Source organism: Pseudopipra pipra, chromosome 4 (genome assembly GCF_036250125.1).
Source record: "Pseudopipra pipra isolate bDixPip1 chromosome 4, bDixPip1.hap1, whole genome shotgun sequence".
NCBI lineage: Eukaryota > Metazoa > Chordata > Aves > Passeriformes > Pipridae > Pseudopipra > Pseudopipra pipra.
Window position 1 is genome coordinate 34,782,810 of NC_087552.1, and position 16,809 is coordinate 34,799,618.

The 16,809-nt window shown below is 32.8% G+C and overlaps 1 protein-coding gene across 5 annotated transcripts in view; it reads right to left on the reverse strand.

Moving 5' to 3' along the window:
* The window catches only part of FSTL5 (follistatin like 5), a 295,874-nt gene that overhangs the window by 88,823 nt on the left and 190,242 nt on the right, over positions 1-16,809 (reverse strand). For all 5 annotated transcript variants that reach the window (XM_064652364.1, XM_064652368.1, XM_064652367.1 and 2 more), the window contains one exon: positions 3,432-3,598. In XM_064652364.1, the coding sequence (XP_064508434.1) occupies positions 3,432-3,598 (167 nt within the window). The remainder of the gene's footprint in view (positions 1-3,431; positions 3,599-16,809) is intronic.

The window sequence follows — 16,809 nt, forward strand, 5'->3', positions numbered from 1 at the left end:
GACATAAGTTCAAGAACCCCAAACTAGAAATATTACGTGCTTTCCGTGAAGGTTAGCTGAAGAAAGATGCCATAGGTTTTTATCAAAAGGAAAAGTTGAACTACACTCTTTTGAAGTTACTGTCACACTTTACACATGGACAAATCATCTCAGTAGATCTTGAATACATGTAAGAACAAAGGACTGAGATCTTGTAAGGAAGTGTATTGCTCACATGTACAGGGAATAACCTGAAGGCAAAACAGGAAGAAAATATCTGAAAAACAATAAAGTAAAATAAGAAATGAAAACTTTAAAAAGTGAATAAATTAACATTAAAAAAGTAGTATGTATTGCATTTGGGAAATATATCTGCTATTTTTCATACATTGGAATTGTTTTCTCTAATAATAGGTTGGCTAAAACATATTCCAAGAGGTAAGTGGAAAGACAAATATTAAATTTAAGATACAGGATAACAGCAAGGAAAAAAAAAGCCTTTTTATATGTGCCCTAAAATATCAGCAAAATGTCCCGTGATATCAATTCTGTAGTGAGTCACAGACCAATCATATTACAATTTAAGTAAAGTAAAACTTGCAGAGGCATATAATTTTTCATAATTTCTCTCAGATGGATGCTCATTATTCCTAACTCCCTTTACTTTCAGTAAAAGAAAGATCACTATTTTTGGAAGTATTGCAACTTGCTACTGATAAGTACCACAAGAAGAGTTGAGGAGTACTAAGAACTTTTAAAATTATCAACTGAATATTAACAGTTACATTATTAGTATCTGACTACACACGTAACAGAAAATTTTAAAATACACTACTTATTGTCATCCTTTGAAAGTGAAACAGTATTTCCTCATATTTCTTTAAGTTATTTTAGACTGTATAAAACACTACTCATTAAGACTCACTCTTAGCCACTCCACAGTTGACAGCTTTAGAGATATATCATGTATACTTTCAGTAGAGGAGTAGGATACTAAAAAAAGAAATAAATAGAAATTCATCTATCAATTTCAGTTTAGATTTGGACTCCTTTCCTCCTTCGTGTTGCATTTTTCCATTTGGCAAAACAGTAGGACATTACATTGCTCTGAGTTTGCCCCTCCTTGAAGCAAATAGCTTACTTCATATTGGGAACTGGATAGTGAAAAAACTTAATTTATAAGTATGAGCACTTGCTATGATTTACAAAATCACATTGTCACTACTGCTTAGTCTGACTAGTTTCATATATTTGTGCTGACTTCCAGTTATGTTGATCTTTGATGCATTTTGTTAAAGAAAATACCCCAAACCCAAACTATCTATCTTCCCAGGTCAGTATTTGTTTTGGTTTTTTTTCACAAAATGTACTATTGCACAGGCATGGTTCTTGTATAACTGAGTAAATTAAGAATTCCCAGGTTAGGCAAATATCATTGTAGTTTATAATATAGCCATAGTAAAGCCTCTGGGGACATCTTAAATTATACAAGGACTCAGGGGTTTTTAATGTTTAAAATTACTTGAATAAATATAACACATTCTTTGGCGATTAAATAGTGACATACATTGGTGCACACTCTGCATTGTTCCTTTGAAGCAATATTTATTTAAGTATTAAATTCATTTTCTATAGTGAAATATAAGACACCACTTTTTTTTTGCACAATTATTTTTCTTTTCCCCAAGGTTTTATTTTTATTACTTTGCTTGAATGCATACTAAATTATGGTCACATAATAATCTTTAAGCAGATAGGAAACTGTAAGAACCAAAAAAGTGAATATATGATAAACTGGTTCAGAAAGATACGAAATGACCAAAGAAATATGGGAAAAAAAAAAAGAAACAAATCAAAGGAAAATCTAGAAATAAATATATAGAGATCAAATCTGTGGAAACAATGAGTCATAAAATAAATTTTGAAGAAAAGAAATTCTGGGGACCAATCTAACCCAATGTCTTTCTGTGCACTCTTTTTTTATCCAAACTCCACTAATTCTTTGTTCCTCCCTTTTGTAGTTTACCTAGAAAGAGATATTAGATTAATATCACACAGATATATTTGAGCTCTATTAATTTTAGTGCCTCACTCCATGGATATTGGATCTGACCTTCTCTTTCTATATTTGAATCATAACAAAGCAGTTCCTAATATTAAGGGACTGAACTATAACATAATTTTTGCTTAAAAAGAATTCCAAGCATTCCAGTCTGTTTATATTTTTCTTAAGCTAACAAATAAGTGATAAAGTCATCATCAGAATTATGCGCTCCTGCAACTAGAAGCTTTTACTCCCTTAAAAGTTTCTACTGTACCTGCACACAAAATGTACACACCAACATAATTCTGGCACTCAAGTAAGATTTTGTAGACCTTTATTTAAAAGAGAACTTTTCAGATGATGCTGGGTTTATCCTGAGCCTCTCAAATGACTTAAAGCTACAACTCAAGCATGATGAGCTTTGAAATTGTCCCTTATTTTACAGAGCACCACTGTGAGGAAGCTCAGGTTAGTAACAGAATTAAGAAAAACCAAAACAAAACAAAGATTATGCATGAGAACTATTGCCACCTTAGAAATAAAATATTCATTAAAAAAAAAAAAAGAAATAAAAATAGACAAACTAGATACTTGATTGTGATAGTATTCCACACATATAACAGTTCTGGGGATTTCAGGCTCGCTGAGGTCAGACAGAACGCACAACTCCCAATGTGTCAATTTGTCCACATTTATAACTTTGCTAATACAAAATGGCAGAAGCCAAGTAAGCATACCCAAAAGCACAGAAAATACAGCCAAAAACCTATTTTTAGAGTTTTGTCAGAAGATGTAATCATGTTTCTCATTTTCTATTTTTCTCTGTATTTTGAGGTCAAGGCTAAGTTAGGTGGCAAATACGTGCCTCACTAAAAAAAAAGATTTATAAATTATACTGATATCCCTTTTCTCATTCTCTGAGAGGTACCATACACACTGCTGAATATTTGGAGGAATGAGTAAAAGAATCAATTTTATTATGAAATATTTATTTTGGAAAAAACACATTTCCACTGACCTATTTAAAGATACGGTTGTTATTATTATGATCTGTTTGTACAGATTGTATGCATTTCTTAAAATGTTCATTTCATAAATATATCTTTTCTTCTAGATATATGAAGACTGTATAACCCTGACTGTATAATGTTGACTGTATTTTGGGCTGCAATTTGGTCTTCATGTGCTTTTATTGGTATATTTATTCTTTTAAATGGTTGGTCTGTGAAACATCTTTTCTTTACTTTTAACAGCAAGGGTTCAAATACAAAGCAAAATAAAACCAGACAAAACTTAGCAGGCATATAATTTCCATTTCTTTTCTTTGAAACCCAGGAGTAAGGAGCTTTTCTATTATTTATGACAAATTTTGATAATAAGCTGTGAAATAGAACTTTCTGCTACTTACACTGATATCTTCCAAATCTAATCTATTCAGAATGACATTATTCCTCTTCCAGATGATGGGAGGTCTCAGTGTTCCCTGGATGGCACAACTTAAGACAGCACTTTGTCCCACTGTTGCTGCAGTGGTGCTTATTTTTTGATCTTCAGGCAGACTCAGCTGAACTACATCTGCAAAAGACATATTGTTTGTAAGATCAATTAGCAGGCAGTTTCATGCAGTTAATTAGCATGCACTTTTCGACCATGGGTAATTTAAGTATTTTAAATGGAATGAAAATAAAAAGAACTTCCAAAAACCCCAGGAATTTCAGAGGATTTCAAATAAAGGTCAGCATGACATTTCAATTACATTGACTGACAAGTATCATGCTGTAAGAAGAAGTATTTAACACGAAAATGAATTCAGAGGTAAGACTGTAATATACATGATGGTGTATCCAAAGTCAGACACCGGAAGTTATCTGACAGTTAATGCAAGAGCAGTGGAGTAGTCAGAAACTTCATTCTATTTTTTTTTCATGTTGGCTAACAGTTCATCATTATTCAGTGTTTAAAAAAAAAAATCTTTAAAAAATTTAGATGTGTGACAGGAGTACAGACCTTGAGTCTTTCTCCACTCATCTATGTACTAAATAGCTCCAATATTAACAGAAGGCCTCCTCACTTCTATGTACCAGAACTCATTTGGACACTTGGATAAAAAAAAAAGTGATACATATCAAACTGATGACACTGTATACTCTTCCCTCTTGTGTAATTGCCTTAGGTTACAGGCTGATCAGCTGAGAGTTGGCTTTGTCATTTGGGATGTGCCTGACTAAACACAGCATATCAAAATTCTATATTTGTAAGGATTTTGTCATATTAGACAAAAGAACTATATAGGAATTGAATATCATCCAAATAGCAATTTTTCCGCTCAGCCAGTAAAGCATGAAAAATCTCTACTTCTTTTATCTTTCATTCTTCAAGTAAACTACAAAATGCATCATGTATCTATTATTTTTTAATTACCAAAATACTTTCATATAAGAGAGACATTAGTACTCTCATTATAACAAAGAAGGAATCTATAAGGAAGCTAAGATCGCCTATATGTTCTTTTTAGCCTCATAAAAGCAATACTTCATACCCCCCTAACGTGCAAGCATTAAAAAAGCATATCAATATCCTCAGGAAAGTAAGCTTTGCTTTTAAATAATCAAACTAAATTGTTAAAAAATGTGATTAAAAATAATATTTTTATATTTAGATCCAGAGAGAGCCCATCCTGATTCTTTTCTCTTTTAGAAGCATTGTTCTATGACTCAAAATGGAAGTGACAGTGCCCACCAGACATGCCCAAATGAGACTGACCTTTTTTAAGTAGATGCATTACCTGACACAATGCATTACACTAAGAAAAGGAATATGTACAAATTAAATTGACTATTCTGCTATTTACTGTAGTTTTTTAAACCTACTGCATCCTCAGAAGCACTTCAGCTTCTATGTTACAGGAGGCGGTTTTTCAGTGACACTGTCATGCAGACTTACTGAGAGACAACTGTATGGTTACTGAACGATTCAAAACCGGTAGCCAACTAATAGAAGCCATATTTTGCCTCTTTACTGAGTTCACTATGCAAAGATCTCAAAAGGTAGAGAAGTATTCTGATATTCCATTTACAAAGGGGTAATTATCTGTATTTTTGAAGTCACTATTCAGTATACTTCAAGGCATGAAGTAGTGATCATGAAATCATCTGGTGTTATAGGGCCCTCTATGAAAACTGCTAAGTCTCACACAATAAACTGACACAGACAATTTAAATTCTACAAGATTTCAAAGCCTTTATTTAATTAACTATAGTATTATTAGGTATGCCTGTATGCATAAGACCAATCACTATTATAGACATGTTTATATTTTTTAATTAGAGCACAACACTATAAAAGAGAACATCTACCAAATGTAAAACTTAAAATTTACTACATTAGCAAAAATGATATTCTGAAATCAAAACTAAGAGACTACTGTATCATGTTGTTGACACTAATAGTTCAACTACTTTTTTAAAAACTTTTTTAATAGTAATTATAAACACAATAATAATAATAATAATAATAATAATAATAATAATAATAATGTATGATAGTACAAATTTTGCCAGAGGAATTCCCTAAGAATTTCTTTAAAAATTCTCAATTTTCAATATAATATATTTAAATGCCAATTACAACAGCTATCTCATGCTTACATTGTAGCAAAACAGTCAAATGCAAAATTTTGCAAAATGAAGAAACAGTTGTACTACCTGGAACAGGCCAATGCACTGATGTTGCATATTTCTTACAAGTTATGAAAAAAAACTCTAATAAATGCACCAGAATCACTGCTTTCCCACAAAATATTGAACAGCATTTGTGTGAAAAACCTTCATATATTATAAAATTACTTATAAGTTATTATTTCACAGGAAATATCGTATATAGGTTGCATTATTGCTTTTCTTATTATCTAAGGGGAAAACTATTGTATATGTTTTCTCCCTATTGGGGAAAAAAAAGCACCACCCAACCCAAAAAGTCCTAAGCTTACAGGGCAGTACCTAGTGCAGAGCTTTTTGACAGGTCACTCCCTGAAAATCCCTGACCATTACCAGTCTGCAGCCATGGTGAAAGAAGCAGCTGCTGCTGGAGGTGGAAGGGTGTGGTCTGTGCAAAAAACTCTCAGGTTCACAGAGCAGCACCTCTCTCAGAGCCCAGGCTCCATGACATTCCTTTGGAAACATAAAAGATAGGCCCAGGAACTAAATAATGCGTTTACAATCTCTTCTTTCCTCCTTGAAAGAAATGAAAACCTGGTTCTGAGACAACATACTTTTTTGACAGATAGTGATGTCAGGTCACTGAGAGATATCCCTGACTAGGACAACTCGTAGCTCTGCATCCATGTTGCCTTTGTAGATCAATAATAATTATTTGAAGTTTAGTCACACACATTTTTTTTAATTTAATTTTAAATGTAAAGACAGAGTAAAGGTTTAGAAAAAATGGAAGTGAAATAAATTCTGCTTATCAACACCATCACCAAGCAAAAAAGTAAATGTGGATATTGTTGGTTACACAGCAGTTATATATATATAAATATATATATTTATATTACTTTTTATGTAAGACATTACCTTTTATACTGCCATTATCAGAAGTGTGAATGCTCTGCTATGGTGTACCTTATTAGTGAGCTCGTTTGTAACTCCTCCAGATGCAATATCAATCTGACATGCATCCCTGGTTCTTAATTACAAAAGTTACTGGATACATTCTTTCAGACAAAGAAGAGAAATGCAAACAAAAAAACTCGAACAACCCAAACATTTAAATAAAAGCTAGAAGTGTAGTTAGAAGATGAAGACAGCAGAGAGCTGTGTAAAAACGTCTGGTTGGAAATAACATAAAATGAGATGATTATAAAATAGGCAAAAAGGGAGAAAGCAGAATAAGTGTTAACTATTGGGAAGACATTTTCAAACTCTAACACTGATCAGGAAAAAGGAACTCTTTCTGAAGAGGCTCAACAATATCCAAGATTTTAAAATGTAGAAACAAAATGAAACAAAACAAAGCAAAACACCTTAAAAACAAAACAAAAAAACCCCAAAACCCAAAACAAAACCACAAAAAAACCCAAACAAAACCCAACAAACAAACAAAACAAACCCAACAACCCAAATAAACAAACAAACCCCCAACCAAACATAAAATCTCGAACAAGTAAACCAAACCAAAACTAATTATTTAAATATAAGACATTTCTGCATTGGTTGAGGAATGTGTGTTATATGGTGGAAAGGGTTTGAGAAATTTCCTGGCTGTTGCAGCCATTCTGCAAACTCCACTACCCTTCCTCCTGCCTACTGATACTGAGCCAAGTTCTTCTGGTTCCTCCCACCATGTTTTTCATTACTGAAGTTATCACTGTATTTCATCCAGCTTGAATTCAACCCTCTTGAAAACACACGAGAGAAAACTGTACACAATAGTTAGAATAATGAAGTGCAATGTGTCAACTAATCCATATCTTTTCCCGAATGATTTCTGCCAATATCCCTGTAGAATGCAATTGCCATTTTCACACTGATCTCATCTGGTTCCTCACAGTTGCCCTTTGGATGACAGGTCCACGCAACTTTCTTCTACTGTGCTCTTTGCAGTAGATTACTTCTCAGCTTAAAGTACAATTTCTTACTATTGACTAAGTATAAGATCTTGTACTTTGTAACATTAATTTTCATATCCCTTTTAATGTGTCAGGCTTCCCTGTTATCCAATTCCAAACATTAAAAAAGTTTTTTCCCAGGTAGTCTCTGGAAAACTTCAATAATAACTCCTCATAGTGGTATTTTCCCATTTCATTGAACCCATATCATCTCCCTTTCAGCCAGCTCCTTATTCATTTTATCATTACTAACTCCCTAGATTTTAGTTGACTAAACAAATTCTAATGTGTAATCATACCAAGTGCTTTACTGAAAATTATGAAAGTACTTCTTTTCTCATTGCTTCTCTTTAGTTATCTAGAATCTATGTTATAGATTTACTTTTGCATGCCCTTATAGACCTACTTTTGCACGTAGTGCAAATTTGATCTTAATTAGATCAAATTAAGAACAGTTTTTCTATTATAAATGTCTAAGTACTTTCTAATATAAATATATTTCTGGTCACTTTCTAAAATATCTTCAGTACATACTGAAATCAAATGCAAAATGGTATCAACTGAATCAACAAATAAAATGGATAGTTATCAGATATCTTTTGTTTTTGGGGGTACACTTTGTTTTGCAATGTCATATCTTCACTACTACATACACCATTGTTACTTCTGTTTTTAAGCTTAAAGTGCTAGTTCATCTCTGTTGCATGTCCCATAGGCAGGAATTTTTGGAAGATATCGACACTGCATTCAAGTAGCTTTCCCTAAATAACTTACAGTCCAAAAGACATGAACACATGTCTTGACATGTGTGTTCACATATAAAGCTTTTAGCTCCACATACAGCTGTCTTTCAAAAATGTTTTAAAATTTATTGACCAATACAAGCAAAAGCAGCTAAGCATTAATAACTCTGAGGAAGGTACTACAATACTTAGAGTGTAAGTATTTAAATCTTCTCAGTTTGACCAATATTTAGTAATTAAACTGAGAAAGGTGGGAAAAAGGAGTTTTCAAAGCTGACACTTGTAAAAATATCCCAACATCAATAGGAATAAATCAATAATGGAACTTTATTTTAACAATTATTTTTTCAAAAGTCATACATCTTGAGTTGTCATTTGTAGTATAAGTCCAGCTATATCAATATTCTTGTAAGTCAACAGAAAAAATTATATCATTGCGCTTCTAAAATATAACAAGGGAATAGGGTTCTCTTAGGAAAAAAAAGACAGTGATAGCTGTACAGTGCTTTGACCAACTTTTCTGTTTTCTTAATCCTAAGCATTGGGTCGATGTGCATAATACGAAACATTTTGATGCTCTAAATTTAGCACATTTATGAAAAGAGTTGTTATACTTGGATTTGAGTTTTCTGAAGAAGTTAAAGAATAGATAGTAAAAGCTGGGCTATTTCAGTTCTTTCCCTATACATGGGAAAAAAATCTAATCTTAACTCCTTTAATGTCCCAAAATAGTCTGTATGGGTCTGTACACACCATAAAACTCATCTGTGATCTTAGAATACCACATCAGGCTACTAGAAAGAGAAAAACTAAAACATATGAAATTTATTAAGACTAAGCAGTTCCTTATTTTATCAAGATGAATAAAGAACAGCCACAACATCACGCTCAATAAAAAGTTTTGAAACCTAAAAAGTATGGGAAGATGTCACATTTGTAGTTTGTGTATCACTTTATAATTGATTATCTGTAAAAGGAGGAAGATCTTAGTCACCTGTAGATTGCCTTGGTTAATTTAATTCTGTTAATACATGTGAAATTTGAACTTTCTTATTAACTTTCATAAGTTCTACCTCTTTATTCCTAGCAGCCACAAAACACTCTTCATTCAACACTATGCCAAACAGTACCCACTATTTAAAATTAAGACCATATCAAGCCTGTATTTATATTGTTTGCCTATTTCAAACCTAATTTAAAATAAAACAACTTTTAAAACAAAACAAAGAAGCCTTTTTTCCATGAACTACAGTAAGCTCTGTACTTAATGGATAACATTACTTGTTGGCTTGAAATTGCTGAAATGAAGTCAGGTAATGTGCCTTTTGCTCTCCTGGCATTGATCTCAATTTACTCAAAATGACATAACAAAAGCTTTTTCATCAGTGTCATTTTGCTCTTCTTTTACAGCAATTTTAAAATCAGCACACATCACCATTAGCATGACTAATTTTGTCATTTTCTGCTCTATCTTCTGCTTTGAACTCATTGTAAACATATTATTCACATATTTAGTAGAATGTTTCAGTATGAAAAGTAACAGAGTATGATTCATCAGTGGTTGTTCTCCAGGACCTTATGCCAGCAAAGAAGTCTTTCTTTTCCCGAAATCATTTAACAGCACACACATAAGCAAGGAAGAAAAAAAAAAAAAAAGGCATAAATAACTTTTTGACAACTCCTCAGTATTTTAGCTGCACAGTCTGGATTAAAATTCAAGTCTTATTTTCAGCCTTATGCTCAGGGTAGCAGAGGATTCTAGTTCTGTATAACAGCAATATGGTTGTTACTCAAAACTGAAAACTATTACCATTACGATTACTACTTATTCATCATCCTCATTCTTGTCTTTGTTGAAAAGAGACTAGAAAAACATTTTTTAATGAAAATTATAATATTTTTATAACTCATGTTGTTAGGAAGTCCTGTATAAACCAATTTAATAAGAAAATGATCAGAAACTATGAAAGAAAACAGAATAATTTCTGCACTTATTTATAGTACTATAGATTTAATGAAGAGTGATTGATAGGTCATCCTAGGAAATATTTATTACAGCTTCTCTGAAAGACAAATGTGAAGCTAACACCTCATGGTTTCTGTTTCCTCTTACAAGGATAGAGTATTTTTTATTCAAATAACTAGAAATATTAAGAGTGCTTCAGGTTTTAAAAGCACAAAGGATAAACTAGAATATGTCAGAATACCTCTTGCTTCAGTGAACTTAGCATCAAATTCTTTTAATATTGAAACAGGTTTCATCTTTTATTTCCTTAAGAACAAAAATTACTGCATAAGAAAATATCTTTTAAGAAAATTCTTAAATATCATCTGAAATAAATCAAATTACTAAATAAATTATAGATGATTATATCTTACAAAGGTTTATAGATGCGTGTACTAATAAAGTGCTTACCATTGAAGCAAAGTCTGTATGTTTTAATGGTTCTTTGAAATAGTAAGAATGAATGTAGGCTGTAAGAGGTAGCTCAAGGACTTTATGAGATTGAGAACTCAAGCAATAAAATGGTAGATAAATTAAATGGGAGGGAAAAGCATTAAACAACAGCAAAAGCAATCCTTTGAATCTAGATCAATGGGCTGTAAGTTGACTTGTCAGGAGAGAAACAGTGGAGTCATGACAAGCAGTTTTATCAACTCTATCCTCTCTAGCAGAGAAAAATTCAAATCAATGATTAGAAGTTCTTTGTAAAAGAACTAAAAGTAAACAAAAAACAACGTAATTTTGCTCTGTGATTTGTCCACATGAATACCATATGAAGCTCTGTGTCCCCTGCAAAGTGGGTAAAAGCTCAGTGGAAAGACAAGTATGACAAGGGTATAGATCAGTTTAAATAATTTTAAAAAATTAGATAGGTTTGAATTTTTATTTTACAAAGCAGATAATGCAGAGAGATTTTGCAGAAGTCAACAAAATTTTGGCTGTCATGGTATTGATGCTTTATTGTTTCTTCTAAGACTGGAAAACCATCAAAGTAAGTAAGTGGAAGGCCAGGTTCAAAATGAAGGACAGTAGTTTTCATATTTGAAGTGATAGATCTAAAAAAAATATTTTCCAAAGGTTTTTGTGGATTCTAGAATCTTACATGTGCAGGAAGAGACTACACAAACACTTGGGAGAGTAAGAACAAATTATAATAATGTGATTCTTACACTTCTCTAGATATCAACTTAAGTTCACATGGAGAGAAAGCGTTGGACTAGTTGGACCTGGGACCAATACAGTAATTTTTATAATTTTAAGGCATGTTTCTTAATTTTACATGTAAATCACCCAGTAAATATGATTTCTAAGTTTTTTTTTTTAAAGAATTCAAGCTTCTTTAAGTTTATTAGTAAATTAAGGGAAAATAATTTAAGGTATCTTAACGTTTTTTAATGAAAAAAGTAAATTAACCGCAATGCAGATGAATTATTAAACAATGTGTACTACTTTCTGAACATAATTTTACCCTTCTGGTATTTTTCATTGCTTTTAATAGGATTTCCTCTGAATGTCATTGCTCACATATTACAAATGTTTTAACTTCTTTAAAATGTTAATGATGGCAATCATTATGAAAATCAGCAATAATCACTTTCTGTTAGTTTCAAATTCACAAACTGATAATGCTAAAGCAAAATTTCAGAGCTCATTATGCACGTGTTTTAAATTTAATTCTTACTTCAATTAAATGCGTTTCACTTGCTATGTCCACTGAATTAAACTCCTCCCCAAGACCTTGTGTTTCTCACAAATCTGCACAGCCCAAAGCACTCAACAGAACTCAAGTTATAAAGGAGTGAAACATGCACTATAATGATTCACTGAAGTCTTTACAAAAATCAATAAAACGTATACTTTCACTTGCTCTTCAGGGCACTAGGATCATTAAAAAATAGTTCAGAAGCACAGTTCATAGACATATGAGGAGTCATCGATTCCTTAAGGCTCTCTTGTCATCAAATACAGAAACAGAGAATGTTTCCATGAAGTTGTGGGCTGCACCTCATTGAATACATCATTCAAGATCAGAATTACCAGAAGTGCAGTAGTAGCAGCACTGACCGACAATTCAAATACATTCTTGCAGTTTCTCAACCGTGTCATGGTTACTTTGTATCAAACAGGAACCATATTGGACAGCTGGAGAATTACTTAATAGACAGGAAATACATGAGATAAAAAAAACCTGTAAAGATATGTCACTCAAATCTGGCTAAAGTCACTTTGGAAAATATAAAGAAATATCTATATGTATTAGTTAGCCTTATATTCTTGTATCAGTACCACAGGAATACTAGGTAAACCTGATTGTGTTTTGAAAAGTATCATCACTACACATGTTAACAATATTTACAACAGTGCAGATAAAGGATTCATTCTACAGACTGTGTTGTTATGAGAACCCTTTGAAGTTGCAGTGGCCATTCAATTGTTATGAAAGCTTTTTCAGCCTAGAGGAAAACTCAGGCCAAGAAAGCCAACTCCTAATCTATATGGCTTCAAAGTCTTCTGTTGCAGTGGAAATCAGTAATCGGCACCCATAATGTCCACAGGCTATTTCTCACAGACTATTTATTAGGGATAAGCAAAATAATACAAACATTGGATATCCTGACTGACACACTGGTTCTTTCTCCTTATGAAGAAGAATGTAATTCCAGTTTTTATGCATTTACATCTCTTGAAGAGACAGTAAACAAAGTGGCTGATAATAAGTCTCTCTCCCTCCTGTTCCTACTATCATCTCAGCAGACTGAAACTGCCTGCTCAACCTTAACATATCCTCTCAGTATGTTTTGTAACTGATTTCATGCACCATTCAAGGAATCCTAAGGGAAATTTCAAAGTTATTATGATGGGTTAAAATTTGATTCAATGCATCTTCCTGGAATTGCTGATGTGAAAGTAGTTGGATACGGTATCTTAGGTTTTTGTGTGTATATAAACTCACAGCTTTTATAGACTCAATATTCCAAGTTAGACAACAATATATTTCTAGCCAATAAAGTTGATGCAAATGTTAAAGATATGTTTAAAAAAAAAATCAAAGTAAATGAAATATTAATTTCCCAGGCCAGAAAATATGAGAAGTCCTCTGACCTAAAATGATACATCACTGCTTAAGAAAATATGCCAAATTACCTATTCTAATGATACCTATCCTGATACGTGATGATATAACATGCACAGCTAGGACATCTTACCCATCTGATCATTTGTATGGACACATATGAATAATGACTGTGCATGCATAGCATTACAACATTTTCTGATATATTCTCTTAAACAGCTGTTCTTGCAGCAATAGTTACTTTTTAAAAATCCTTTAAAAAGGTCTGTATTAATTTTAAGATAAGAGGAAAGCTTGCGCTAAAAATTACCTGTGCATAAATAAAGCAGAAATGAGAATCTAGCAGATCATAGTGCAATATTAGCATACATACTTCAAATGAGATTCATTAGAATTTCAAAAAACCTCATAGACTTGCAACCAATTTTCTCATTTAGTGTTCAACACTTAACACTTTACACTTGTATCCACCATAAGTGGCTTTGTTCAGAATATGGAGAATAAGATGACTTTCCCCAGCAACACTGACATTGACAATAAAAAAGTACTGTCTGCCCTTGAGTTTTAGATGTTTTCTTTAAAATAGAAAAACAGTTCTTGCTATGCTAGTGTATTGCTAACAATGACTATTGAAGAATGGGACTGAAAAGTGTCAGTTTTTAAAAACAATATCAGCAGAAAGCAAGGTTATCAGATGTTGATGTAACACTGATGAGATGATAAATTTAGTCTCAGATATTTTTGTGGAATCTCATGGATTAATTTTCTGAACTTAATATTTTTAGATGCACATAACTGAGCTTCAGTTATGAGCTTCCAAAATTGCTGTGCCAAGTCTTTGCAATGATAGTGAGAAAGGTATTAGGAAAGATGTACAAAAGAGGAAAAAAAATGCAGAAGTGGGAGAAAAAAGGCACATATATATATAAAAAAGATGTTAACTGAAAAATTTTGGAAGATACTTATATTGAAAGAAATTTTCTATGTCATTATTAACACGACCTATCCTATTTCTTCTGGGGAAGAAAGATCATTTTTGTCAAATGCAATGCACCATTTCCAAAATACCTTTCTAGTGCTGCTTGTAAAATCACATGAACACCAACTTATGCACATCACCAAATTTCTGAAAAGCTTCAATTTGTTACTTCTATGCATACTGTCAGCTTCTGCGCATTTCACCAACTCTTTTGTGACATATTTCTCTGCACTGGAAATTATCTACACCAGAAATACATATTTTAAAATATATTTGAAAAATTTTTCTTGTAGATTCTGGAAATGCTACCTACTATAGTGACTGAACATAAGGGAAAAAGCAAAGAAAGATATTATTGCTTTCTACAGTCACTGTAAATATATTCATTAGACTTTGAAAAACAGAGAAAGATACCCAAACTCCATTGATCTTGCATCATGGGCATATATGTGATTGCACAGATATCACTGTCTTTCAGATTTTATTTAGTTAGCAGGGCAGAAAATATTCAAGTGAAAGTCTTTATTTTGCTTGTTTTCTTATCTACTATCTTCAGTTAAATATCAGTGTGGTTTCATTTGTTAAAAACATAATTTAAAAAGAATTATTAACAACATTGCATTTATTCATTTGAGTTTTGGGTTATTTATAAATTTTGTAGCTTACTTTTCAGTTTGGAATGTTGTAGACAGAAAAAAGCACTAAGAAGGGATCCTTCTGCTGAAGAGAGCACTGAATGTTTTGCTGCTGTACCAGAATCTGTAATGAGTAGCAACAAAACCTTCAGAGAAGTGTGAGGAAGAAATGCAAAGAGGCCAGTTCAAGCCACAAATTTCCACAATTGGGATGTACTTGCAGCTGTGAGCAGCCTAAGCAAAGCTTTTAAATAGCCCAACTAAAGTGGAATTCATCAAGTTAGATAAAACTCTTAAAACTAGGATACTTTCCCCCATGGAAATGCTTCAAAAATACTTATAATTTGATGCCCTCTATTCCACTCAAAAGACAAAAAGATTACTTTTTGATAATAGCTTCAAAAAGCATCTCTCTTCAGGAAAAAAAAAGAATATATGAAAATGACACTTCCTAGAAAGATAACATGGAGTTTGACATCCAATGACCTTAGTGTTTGTCTGCAAATCAATAACCATGCAAAAAAATGCCCATTCAATCTGTATGTATACAGTCTTACACAGATTGTTATATTTAAAATTAGTATTTTGACAGCTTCTCTGATTTAATTCCATTTAAAATCTGTTAATAAGTCTTTGCTTTTTCTTCTCTCTGCTTTCCCTACAGAAAATCACTACAGAGAATCTCAGATGCATTTAGAATAGCCTCCACTGTTATTCTTTCCCTCTTCCCACTCTTTCCTTTAATCTCTTCTTCTTCTCATCTCCTTTTATTTCTTCCCAGACCTTCTTTACATCACTACTCACATCCACTGATCCTGTTAGTTCTTCTTGTCCCTTCGGAAATATATTCACATATGCTATTTAGGTAACAACTCTAGATACTGAAGTCAGCATCAGCTGGTTTCTGTTACACCTGGAAATAACTTATTTGGCTTCATCACTGGGTAAGGTGATGGGGGGAGAGTTCGTGGTTATGCCATGGCTTGGCAGCACAGCTTAGTGTGCTAACGTGTCAGTTTGCAGGAATGCATTCTTACCACCTCCTGTGTGAATTCTGGACAAGTTCCATCTATTCCCAAATGCACATCTCCTCATATATGGGAAGACAGGAGCTGTAATATTCCAGTAAGTATGGTAGTTTGGACAACAGGGAGATCATGCCAGTGAGCACTTTATTTTTCATCCAACAACTTATCTCAGATATTTTGTTCAGATTTAGATCTTAACCTAAACAGTAGCACACCCTTTATAAGTTGCTACCAGACTATAATTTGCTGTCAGAATAGCAGAAGTATATACACTTAAGTACAGAAATACTAACCAGATTGTCCTCTATTGCAACTGACCTTTCAGTTTGTTCCAAGATAAGAAAAAAGTCGTTTTCAAGACACTGATCAAAAATACATTAGCCAATATAAATCAATACTGAAACCTACTCAGATTCTTCCATTGGTGTATCAAATACATAGCAATATTTGTGATTATGTCTCTCCCCATGTATACTGTAGAGGTCATCTGCTATGGACCCAGATATTGGGTCACCAAGTCTCTTAAATTTCTATAAAACAAAAATTCTAGAAACCATTTCTTAGATCACTCTTTTCTGATCTTCCTGTATACCTTTTTGCCAAGACCTGGAACACCACTCTGCTGTCTATGGAGTCAAATCCTGACATCTCTGGAACACTCTGTCAGCTGAAATACAAGCTTTCCCAGCATCCCATCCAGGACTGTGCAGTTTCA